Source organism: Mirounga angustirostris, unplaced genomic scaffold (assembly GCF_029215605.1).
Source record: "Mirounga angustirostris isolate CCGP_5_RB_7025 unplaced genomic scaffold, mMirAng1.0.hap1 SCAF_1, whole genome shotgun sequence".
NCBI lineage: Eukaryota > Metazoa > Chordata > Mammalia > Carnivora > Phocidae > Mirounga > Mirounga angustirostris.
Genome location: NW_026991709.1, coordinates 205941943 through 205953218, shown reverse-complemented (window position 1 = coordinate 205953218; position 11276 = coordinate 205941943). Strand labels below are relative to the sequence as shown.

General features: G+C 50.6%; 1 protein-coding gene and 2 long non-coding RNA genes across 5 annotated transcripts; 1 reads left to right on the top strand and 2 right to left on the bottom strand.

The window, feature by feature from the left end:
• Positions 1-38: 38 nt before the first annotated feature.
• DNAJB1 (DnaJ heat shock protein family (Hsp40) member B1) lies at positions 39-4286 on the bottom strand. Of its 3 annotated transcripts, none has more exons than XM_045862848.2 (3): positions 3963-4286; positions 1759-2339; positions 39-1471 (listed from the first exon to the last, which is right to left on the bottom strand). In XM_045862848.2, the coding sequence occupies exons 1-3, from the start codon at positions 4171-4173 to the stop codon at positions 1241-1243; spliced, it is 1023 nt and encodes a 340-aa protein (XP_045718804.1). In that variant the 5' UTR covers positions 4174-4286; the 3' UTR covers positions 39-1240. The 3 variants fall into 3 exon arrangements, with proteins under 3 accessions (XP_045718804.1, XP_064425771.1, XP_054360856.1); XM_064569701.1 differs by lacking the exon at positions 3963-4286 and adding an exon at positions 3467-3595; XM_054504881.2 differs by lacking the exon at positions 3963-4286 and adding an exon at positions 2858-3032 and having other exon boundaries at positions 1084-1471.
• On the top strand, positions 3392-9679 carry LOC123834016 (uncharacterized). The gene is made up of 4 exons (XR_006788381.3): positions 3392-3444; positions 3530-3614; positions 5587-5721; positions 6160-9679. It is a non-coding gene; the product is annotated as an uncharacterized LOC123834016 (long non-coding RNA).
• Positions 9646-11274, bottom strand: LOC135361510 (uncharacterized). Its single transcript, XR_010404777.1, has 2 exons — positions 11067-11274; positions 9646-10140 (listed from the first exon to the last, which is right to left on the bottom strand). It is a non-coding gene; the product is annotated as an uncharacterized LOC135361510 (long non-coding RNA).
• Positions 11275-11276: the final 2 nt, after the last annotated feature.

Sequence of the window (11276 nt, the reverse complement as noted above, 5' to 3'; positions counted from 1 at the left end):
CAGCAAAACCCTCAAACAGAGTCGCAGGACCGCTCCCCTGAGGTTTAGCATCAGTCTTTAATGCTGTCGTGCTGCACATTGACAAGTCACACGCTTTGGTCTCGTGTTGGCAGTGGCAACTTACAATGAGTCTGAAGGTCTGAGCACCAGACTGGCCTGCAGGGAACAGACACTTGTTCCAACCCGGCCCCCCTCCCAACTCCCAAGGTTCCTTCTGAATTCCATCGTGGCCCTGTACAGAGAGCAGCAGCTGCCGTGGACTGGTTTCCTTTGAGGACACACCAACAATACACAGAATTATAAAAACATATTTACAGACGTTCCACAGTGCTCCTGCAATCAGAAGCAAAGACCCTTTTATCAAAAGGGATTATATCTAGAGCTGTGCAAAATTCAAAAGGATCAGATCCTTTTGAAAGAGTCCAGAGTTCATTAAATGAAAAATCACCTGGGCCACCTGTAAGCCCCAGGTGTGCCAAAAAATTGCCTTACAGATAAAAGAAAAATAAAAAATAAAAAGTGTGACCCATAAGTGAGTGCACTCGGCCTCAGAGTCAGGGGTCGAGAAGGTCCCCTGCTCTGTCCAGGGCCCCTGACCCTCCAGGGAGAAGTGTCTATGCAACTCATTCACATAAGGCTGGCTCCCTTGGTCTTGCTGGAACAAGAGGTATTGCTTGTGGGCGCCGGCCGGGCAGTTTTGCAAAAACAATCTAAGTTGGTTCTCAATTTGAGATGGCAAAAAGAGAAAATAGGATTCTTCAGGGGAAGAGCAAGACGTGGGAGACTATTTTACAGAATAAAACACGAACCGATCACACAACAGAAACTGAGGCGTGTACAGGGTCTGGTAACCAAGACGGCAGGTTGACACCACCTAACAGCCACAAGTCAAGGGACTACAGACGCATCAAGTCCAGCTGTGGGTCTGCCTCTCTCTCGCCCATGGGCAGGGCCTGGAGGAGGGTGTGGGCCCATCCCGGGAGGGCTGCAGGAACCAGTGTGACAGACTGGAATGCCTTCTCCTGCTGTCCCCACCACCTGCCGCCCTATCGCTCGAAAAACCACTTAAGTCTAGTGCACGACTTTGAAAGATTGTAATATATTCTCTGGAAAACATTCAGCAGTACGAAAGCCCTCCCTGGGCCCTCCCGCCCTCTCACGGGTCCACAACTGGTGGAACGGTCCGGAAATCCTTGAGCTCTGGAAAGGTCCCTGGTCAGTCCTTGGGAAACACAGGTGACTATATTGGAAGAACTTGCTCAAGTACGGTTTTTGACGTCTGGGGAATCCTTTCAGGGAAGATTACTTCGAACTCAATAACGAGGTCCCCGCGTTTCTCGGGCGTTTTGGGGAGGGGGAGGCCTTCTCCAGGAACTTTTCGCCGCATGCCAGGCCTGATGACATCTTTGAACACAACAGGTATGGTCCTGCCGTCCAGAGTGGGTACGTTCACTGTGCAGCCACACAGAGCCTTAGAGAGCAAAGAAAGAACGTTAGATGGAAGGCAGCTTAGGATGCTCAACTCCTGCCCAGAAGCTTTTTGATGTACGGGAAGCACCATCAGGCCCCTGTAGCTAAGACCTTGCCCCCAGATCTGGAAAGCTCTGGGAAAACAGAGCCCGGGTCAGTCTTGTTTTTGCTGTATCCTCCCAAGCCTGGCTCCAAAGTGCTCAGACATACCTGTCAACCAAATACCTAACAACTTCAAAAACCAACCATCTCCCTCCACACACAGTACTCTACTTATTAGTATCCTACCTCCCGAAGGCTGATCCTGGCTGGGTAAATGACATCAGAACCATCTCTCTTAAAGATATTGTGTGGCTTGTCCTTTAAAACAAAGACAATGTCAGCTGGAATGTTGTTGGAGGTCTGGTCGCCTTCCTTGGGGAAGGTGATTTTCGTCCCTTCTTTCCACCCCCGCTTCACTTCGATGGTCAAGATCTTGTCTTCATTGCGAATGCTCTTTCCATCGGGGTTCAGCCGCTTATGGGAGATTTTCATCTTCTTGGTACAGCCGCTATAGATCTCTTCAAGCGAGACCCTAAGGTCGTGGGTGACGGGGGGATCTTGCTTCTTTCGGGTGGGCTCTTGGGCTGGACGGGAACGGCCAAACTGCACGTTGGTGAAGCCACCCATGCCCATGGGGAAGCCAGAGAACGCGTCATCAATGTCCATGCCTTCCTCCCCATTCCGCTGCCCAAAAAAGGTGTCAAAGGGATTTCGGCCACCGAAGAACTCTGCAAACATGGCATGAGGGTCTCCATGGAATGTGTAGCTGAAAGAGGTACCGTTAGCACCACCACTGCTCCCAACACTGTGGCCACCACCCTTTAGACCTGAAAGGCAAAATCAGAAGAAATCAGATGGTTGGTGGTGAGCTTCTCTCTTTCCTCTCTCGAGAAGCTTTCTAAAAAAAAATTTTTTTTAAACTTTTATTTATTTGAGAGAGAGAAAATGAGAATGAGAGAGAGAGCATGTGTGCATGAGAGGGGAAAGGGTCAGAGGGAGAAGCAAACTCCCCGCTGAGCAGGGAGCCCAATACAGGACTCAATCCTGGGACTCCAGGATCATAACCTGAGCCAAAGGCAGTCGCTTAACCAACAGGTGCCCCATCGAGGAGCTTTCACTAAGGGAAAAAAACTTGAGAACCATGAAGGGTGGGGGGTGGAATTTTTTTTTAGCCTGTCAGGAAGAGTAAAGAAGAACCCTAAGCCAGAGTCCGACTCCCAATCGCCCCCTCCAGGTACTTCAGTGTGCCAGGACAGTGGCAAGGGGCTCAAGGGCTCCCTGCAGAGGCCACGGAATTTCCACTTCTTGACTGACCTATCCTCCCCACAAAGAGATGAAAACTTACAAAAAATTCATTAAGAGATCAGATGAGGGGCGCCTGGGTGGCTCAGTCGGTTGGGCGGCTGCCTTCGGCTCAGGTCATGATCCCAGGGTCCTGGGATCGAGTCCCGCATCGGGCTCCCTGCTCTGCGGGGAGCCTGCTTCTCCCTCTCCATCTGCCTGCTTCTTTGCCTACTTGTGCTCTCTATCTCTCTGTCAAATAATAAAAAAATCGTAAAAAAAAAAAAAAAGATCAGATAAAAAAGGCACTCCAGGATCAGTGCTCAGTAAGTGTTTACTCTTAGAAATACTCAAGAGCTAAGAATGCGTGAGGAGCAGAAATGAAAGCAAAACGATAAACGCAGCTTTTCAAATTCTCACACCCTGGCACTAATTGCCACCATCCTTACATAAAAAGCCACTTTATTTCTTAAGACTCAGCCCAGAAACCAGTCTGAGTCATCCACGGGCAAGTGGACAACAAGACAGCTTCCTTCTCTCGGCCCGAGAGGCCTGCGCCGAGGAGGCCGGGCAGAGGCGGGTGCCACGGCTCCCCGCACCTGGACTGCGCTCGTGTGCTGGCTGCCATCTACGTGCCTGGCACCAGGTTAGGTAAGCACTTTACGGGGATTACCTCACTCCGCCCTCGCAGGGGCCCCGGAGCGAGGTCGGCGCTAATCCGCGCGCTCATCCGCAGGCTCGCCGCTCGCAGGTCGAGCCCGACGCGCAGCCAGAAGCCCCACCCTGCGCCCCTGGATGCCAGGCCTGCCACCTCGGCTCAGGTGAGTCCCGGACTGCCGGGGCCGCGGTGCCACGGGCCCGGCTCAGCTTCGGTCCTCCCCCCGTCCGCACCCGCACCCCCGGGACCGCTCGGGGACGTGGGTGGAGGCGCCTAGGGAGGGGCAACCGCAGACATGCTAGAAGCTTCTGGGCAAGCAGCGCGGCCAGGACTCCTCCTCCCATCGGGAGGCCGCCAATCCGAGGGCGGAGGCCCGCGTGGCCGGAGGGCGGGGGCCGCTCGCCCACCGGGCCCGGGGCGTCCCCCGGGGATGCCACAGCCCGGCCGCGGGGCCTGGGTTTCTCCTCCTGTCAAACGGCGAGGGCGCGCCCCTAGCCGCGCGCGCACGCACCTTCTTCCCCGTAGCGGTCAAAGATCTCGCGCTTGCGCGGGTCGCTGAGCACGTCGTAGGCCTCGGCGATCTCCTTGAACTTCTCCTCGGCGCCGGGCTCCTTGTTCTTGTCCGGGTGGTAGCGCAGCGCCTGGCGGCGGTAAGCCCGCTTGATTTCCTCGTCCGACGCGCCGCGGGCCAGGCCCAGCGTCTGGTAATAGTCCTTGCCCATAGCCCCCGCCTGCGGCCCACCACCCAGCTGTCGCCGCACCCCGGCTTCGCCGCCGCCCCGTCCCGGACTCTATATACCCGTCCGGCGGAAGCTTCCAGAGCCCGCCAGCCCCCTCCAGAACCTTCCGCCCCGCCCCCCGCGCCGCTCCGACCAATCGCTGCCTCCCAGTCCGCGACGCGCGACATCCGGGGCGGGGCTGCGCCGCCAACGGCCGCCCGCGCGCGGCCCATGCCCCTTCCCACTCCGCCTTCGGCAACGCCTCCCCGCGGCGCGCGCACCGAGCGACGAAGGCCCCGCCCACCTTATGGGGAGCCAATCACGACCTTCTTTCACTGCCTTCGCTGACCCCCGCCGGCCGCGTGTGCTGTCCCCAGCCTGGGTCAATAGGTTACGACACACCGCTCGGGAGGGGGCGGGGCTGAATTCGGCCCCGCCCCTCGAGGCTGCCCCGCCCTTCCCCAGGTGACGGTAGAACCAATCGCCCGCTTCTCACGGCCTCCCCCCCCCCCGGGTGATTCTGAGCAAGGTGGCTAACCTTGCCTTGCCCTAGGTACCCCCCTACCCCGACTTCTGTAACAAGGCAATAAAAATACCCACCCGCCCTCTTTTCTTGGCTATGGGGAGAATGAAATTAGGAGCCCCAGGACTGTCCCTGTCCTCACCTTACAGGTTCCTATAAAGCAAGGTGAGGCCCCGGGACCAAAGCTCACCTCCCCGGAGTGATTTCTCCGGGGAAAAAGGCTCCTCATGCCTTTCACTTTACCATTTTCTCAATACCACCTGTCAAATCTGAAATTATCCTGTGCTTTGGTCTTCATGCTAAAACACCTCCCTCCCAACCTGCAGTTGCCAGTATTTGGCACCCAGTCACAGTGGACACTTCATAAGTATTCCTGCCTGTTTTTAATGCACCTGCTTCATTTTTATCCCCACTACATTTATGATTTGGGGGGACATGGATGTGTCATACACCTCTGAGGGTCTATGATCCCCTTTGGTTCTGAGAGTCTGGGGTGCCTGTGGTCAAAGGGCTGATGGGGAAAGGAGCCTCAGAAAGGGGTACCACCTGAGAAGGCCATAGGAAAGAAGGGGTAGGTAGTGGTGGTGGTTGAGGTGGGAGGTTCCTGGAAGACCTACTTGGGAGGGCAGGGTGGTGTGACGCTGGCTCTGGGCCAGGCAGCAGGTTTCATTCCCAGTTTCAGCACTTCCTGGCTGCATGACCTTGGGCTGGTTACTGAACCATCTGGGGCCTCAGTTCCCTCATCTGTACAATGGGGGTGGTAGTTGTACCTGCCTTGTGAGTCAACATTTGTAAAATGCATAGGACAGACCTGGCACAGAGGAAGTACTATCAAAGGGGTGACTAACCATCTTGCTGAATGATGGGCTGCTGAGCCACCCCCTTTCTGGCAGCACCACAGCAAAATGCTTCTGATGACTGCCGCCCTGGTGTAAGCTGAGACTTCTGAGAAAGAAGACCATGGCTTTCCCCTGCTTTCCAGTTGGGGGATGCTTGCCATCCTTGGCCACTCACTGACCCCACCAAAGGTAACCATGTCAGTAAGGACTGGATTAGTGCATACACTGGCCAACCTGGGAGGATGATGGGTCTGGGCTGGGCATTCATCAGTATAGTACAGCAGGGGTCCTGAACCGTCATAGGGAGAAATAATTCAAATTTTAAAAAGTTACATAAATAAAAAAATAAGTTACATAAATAAATAGCAGGAGAGTTCTCATCATGAAGGAAAACCCAGCACTTGTGAACTTCCTCATGGTTACATGCTAGTATTTCATAGTATAAATTTAATTTAGAGTTACAAATGTGAAGACCTCCAAAGGTCTTCACAAGGCTTTGTGTGTCTTTGTATTTGGAGGCAAACTTAGGGCTGGGGACTCCCCCTTCCTTGAGTAAGCCTGAGTCATGTTCAGGAATTTTTGTATGCTCCCCAAAATACACAAAATAACCCCAACACCTCTCCTTAGGATTTTTTGTCCTGGACACTCACCGGACACTTCAGTATGTTACTGGAAAAGTGGCCTCCACAGACCTTGAGCTCTCAACTCAGAGAAGATGAGATGGTTAATTTTATGCATCAGTTTGGCTGGGCTATAGTACCCAGATGTTCAATTAAACACTAATCTAGGGGTGCCTGGGTGGCTCAGTCGTTAAGCGGCTGCCTTCGGCTCAGGTCATGATCCCGGGGTTCTGGGATTGAGCCCCGCATCGGGCTCCCTGCTCGGCGGGAAGCCTGCTTCTCCCTCTACTACTCCCCCTGCTTGTGTTCCTGCTCTCACTGTCTCTCTCTCTGTCAAATAAATAAATAAAATCTTAAAAAAAAAAAACCAAAAACAAAAAACCCACTAATCTAAGTGTTGTTGTGAAAGTATTTTGTAGATGTGGTTAAGTTAATGTCTATAATCAGTTGACTTAAGTACAGGAGATGATCCTGGATAATGGGGATGGGTCTCATCCAATCAGTGGAAAGGCTTTGAAAGCAAATAATACTGAGGTTTCCCTGAGGAAGAAGTGTCAGCTCCTGGCCAAGAGTTTCTAGCCTGCTGATCTGCCCTGCAGATTTTAGACTTGCCCTGCTAGCACCCACAATCATGTAAGCCAATGCCTTGAAATACGTCTTTTAATTCACACACACACACATTCACAAACACATATATCCCAGTTCCGTTTCTTTAGGAGAAACCGGGCTGATATAGGAACAAAGGAGGTGAGTCTGGAGTCAGTCAGCCTCAGCTGAAATCTGGGACCCACTATTTACTTATTTACTGCCTGTGTGATCTTGCACAACTTGCTTGATCTCTTGGAGCATTAGGTGTGTGCTCCATAAAATGGAGATTAGAATAGATCTTAACTCCCAGGGTTGCTATGGGGATGAAATTGAGAGGGGCCAGGAAATGAACATTATAATAACAGCTGACACTGACACGGCCCTACTATGTGCCAAGCTGGCTCCAAGTGCTCCATATGTATTAATTCATTTAATCTTTGCAATAATCCTATGGGGTTGGCCTAGTGTTACCTGCATTTTGCAGGTAGGAAAACCGAGGTTCTGAGAGGTCATGGTGACTTGCCTGAGGTCACCCAGTGAGCAAAATGCTGAAGTGTAAAGTGTTTAGCACACTCAGTGTTTACGGTAAGCACTCAGCTCACATACAGTGTGATTCAGATGATGATAAAGCCTTCCTTTTTAGAAAATGAGTTTTCAACTCTGCTTCTCTTCATCAAAAAGACCTTCAAAAGCACTATAGCCATATGAACCAACAATCCCACCCCTGGTGGAATACCATGTGAAATAAAAACCTACCATGAGAGACCATGGACTCTGAGGAACAAACTGAGGTTCTAGAGGGAAGGGGGGTAGGGGGATGGGTTAGCCTGGTGATGGGTATTAAAGAGGGCACGTTCTGCATGGAGCACTGGGTGTTATATGCAAACAATGAATCATGGAACACTATATCAAAAACTAATGATGTAATGTATGGTGATTAACATAATAAAATAAAATTTAAAAAAAAAGAGTGACTCTCTCAAAAAAAAAAAACAACAACCAAAAAAACCTATGTTCACATAAAAGCCCATGAGCGATGTTTATCAAAGCTTGATTTGTAATTATCAACAGCCATTAAAACCTAAATGTTCGGGGCGCCTGGGTGGCTCAGTTGGTTAAGCGACTGCCTTCGGCTCAGGTCATGATCCTGGAGTCCCAGGATCGAGTCCCACATCGGGCTCCCTGCTCAGCAGGGAGTCTGCCTCTCTCTCTGACCCTCCCCCCTCTCATGCTCTCTATCTCATTCTCTCTCTCAAATAAATAAATAAAATCTTTAAAAAACAAACAAACAAAAAAAAAACCCTAAATGTTCTTCAGTGGGAGAATGGATAAACAAACTGTGGTCTAGCCACATGATGGAATATATTCAGCCATAAGAAAGGACTGAGCTACTGGTACAGAAAACAATGCAGATGAACCTCAAATGCATTATGTTAGTGAAAGGAGCCAGACTCAAAAGGCTGTCTGAGTCCTACTCTTGTGATTCCATTTTATAAGGCATTCTGGAAAAGGTAAAAGTATTTAGGCAGAAAGCACATCACTGGTTGCCCTGGGCTGGGATGTGCTACAAAGGGAGACAGGGGAATTTGGGGGGATGGTGGAAATGTTCCATATCTGAACTGTGATGTTAGTTACACAACTGTATATATTCAGAGCTGTACACTAAAAAAGGTAAATTTTACTGTATGTAAATTATAGCTCAATAAAAAGAAAATTCTATGGACTTAAAAACAAATAAAAAAGGCAAGACAGGGTAGGACTTGGTTAGCCTCTCTCTGGGGTTCCTGACACAGTGGAAAGTTGCTAACCAGCCCTGGCTTGTCCACTCTAGGCTTCACCTTCTCTCACACAGCTTGAACCAGCTCCATCACATACCCCAAAACAAGCCAAGCCAGGTTCCCAGAGAAATCAAGATCCTACCTTACCTGCACCTGGGAAATACAAAAGGCACTTATGAGACAGACACACCAGAACTTCAACATTCAAATGACCATGGGTTCCCCCAAATCTGAGATCCAAGGAGCCCCCTGCTTATCCTTCGGCACTGCCACAGCACCAGACCTTTCTGGAATTTCCCCTTTGGAAATTGCTGTAAGGGGCTTATTACAGTTGGCTCAGCAAACTAGTTGTGACTGTTATGAATTAGCCACTGTGCTGGGGGTGCTGAGGACACAAGCAGGGTCTAGCTGTCCCTAACTGACAGGCATAGTGCATTATGTTAGTGAAAGGAGCCAGACTCAAGAATGGTTTGAACAAAGTGGCCAGTCTTCATTCTGAAGGTGGATATTATTTCTGCTGACAGCCTGGTTACTGGAAGCCAGATGAGGCCAATAAGGAGTCCTTGCACCTGCAATATCCATCAAAAACAAAGAGGAATTGTCCTTTCTAAGCTGGATCCTGCCTTTCTATGAGCTTCTTGTGGGTGAGGAGAGGGTGGAAATTATTTGTATGCCCTTGTCGGCGCACAGCAGAGTAGGTTCACAAAATGATTTGGTGCCTAGTGAGTGAGCGTGGGGCTCAGGAAAACAGTCTTGAAGGGTAAATTCCAGAATGTTCTGAGTCTGTAGGAATGTATGTGGACTCTGCCCCAAAAGACATCTGTTTGGACCCCGCACACCTTACCTAGTTGGGATGCAGCAATACAGAAGACACACCAACCCAGCCCACATTAGAGAAGCTGGAAATTGACAGGGCAAAGTAGCAAAACTTGGCTGAACTTTAGGGGTTCAACTGTGCGCCTCAGCGCTACACAGTTAGATGTCTCAGGTAAGTCAACTGGTAAGATTTTAACTTTTGGTTTCTAAGTGATTACTCCTCCTGTCCCCCTCAATGAGGGCAGGGAGTGAAGCCTGTCAGGACACAAAGGATCTCAACCCTATGACTGCCAACAGAAAAAAGATCTGTGTTTTCAGAATAAATTTTTTTAAAATTTATTTATTTGACAGAGAGATAGCATAAGTAGGCAGAGCGGCAGGTAGAGGGAAAGGGAGAAGCAGGCTGAGCAGGGAGCCCGATGTGGGGCTCGATCCCAGGACCCTGGGATCATGACCGGAGCCGAAGTCAGTCGCTTAACCAACTGAGCCACCCAGGCGCCCCAAGATCTGTGTTTTGAAGCACAATTATAAAACACTTTCATGTTTTCATCTCTTTTGCCCAGCTAGGCCTGGTGAAAAAGATAGTGACTTTCTGAAGACCACAGCCACAGGTCCCCAAAAGTTGTAGCTTTAGAGGTTTCCAGAACTGAACCTGGATGACTAAGTGCTAAGCACTGACTCACCTTGCCCCACCCTGCTCCTCTGTGAATCAGTGATTTACCTTTGAGGACTTCTCACCACGTCTCTGATGTCCAGCCTCTAAGTTCCAGAGGGTTCCACAGTTGATGAAGGCTCAGGGGCAGGGTCTGGAATGAGAAAGGAAAGAAGGTGAGGGAGGGTGCCAGGTGCTACTTAACTTGTCCTGAAATCTTGAGAGTGTGCAGGAGGCTGTGTGTGTGTGTGTGTGTGTGTGTGTGTGTGTTGGCATCCAACTTCCCCAGCCTGCTCATGACAAATAATCAAAGGAGCAAAAGCATGGCATGACCCCAGACCAGCAGTGTCCAGTAAAGCATAACTGCCAACCACAAATGCAAGCCAGTTCTGTGATTTAAAATTTTTTTTTTTTAAGATTTTATTTATTTATGTGAGAGATAGAGGGAGAGGGCACAGAGGGAGAGAGAGAAGCAGATGGGGCTTGATTCCAGGACCTCAAGATCATGACCTGAGCTCAAGGAAGATGCTTAACCGACTGAGCCACCCAGGCAACCTGATTTTAAATGTTCTAACAGGCATTTAAAAAAGTAAAAAGAAACAGGGGAACTTAATTGTAATAATCTGTGTTGATCCAATATATCTAAAATATTATCATTTCAACTTATAATTAACATAAAAGGTTATTAATGAGATTTTTTTTTACAGTCTCCTTTTCATAGGAAGTCTTTTAAATCGGTGCGTGTTTTACATTTACAGCACATCTCAATTTGCACCAGCCACATTTCAAGGGCTCACTAGCCACCTCTGGCCAGTGATGACCATACTAGACAGCACAGGTAGACAAGTGTCCGCCCCCGGCCTACGGGGCGGGGCTTGCATCCCCCAGAATGGGGCCAGGACTCAGGTTGTAAGCTGGGGGATTCCCCGAGGGCTTTTCGTCATTTCCCCTTTCTTTCCCTCCCATTCATGACAGATGAGGGTCCCCGCGCCGGAAGGCCTCTCCATCCAGGCTTCCCAGCACACGCCCCCAGCACCAAGCCCTTTCAGGTTGCTCCCCATTACCCAGGGGGCTGCCCACCTGGGAATTCACACAGTCGCGCCTCCCGCCATGCGGATGCTGCCCTCCCTGTCACTCAACTTTTTGCTTCCGCCCCCAGCTGTAAGGTAACCGTCGCTTCCCTTGGTTTCCACAGCGACGCCACCAAGGGGCGGGGAAGGGGCGCGCGGCTCCGAGGCCTCATTTTGATTGGTGGGTGGCCAAGCACTTTTCTGCGAGTCCCGTCTGGCC

Coding starts and splice junctions, on each gene's coding strand:
- DNAJB1 (XM_045862848.2), bottom strand. CDS start 4,173: ATGGGCAAGGACTATTACCAGACGCTGGGCCTGGCCCGCGGCGCGTCG. Junction 2,340..3,962: donor TGACCGCTACGGGGAAGAAG/GTGCGTGCGCGC, acceptor TTTGCCTTTCAG/GTCTAAAGGGTGGTGGCCAC. Junction 1,472..1,758: donor CCAGGATCAGCCTTCGGGAG/GTAGGATACTAA, acceptor TTGCTCTCTAAG/GCTCTGTGTGGCTGCACAGT.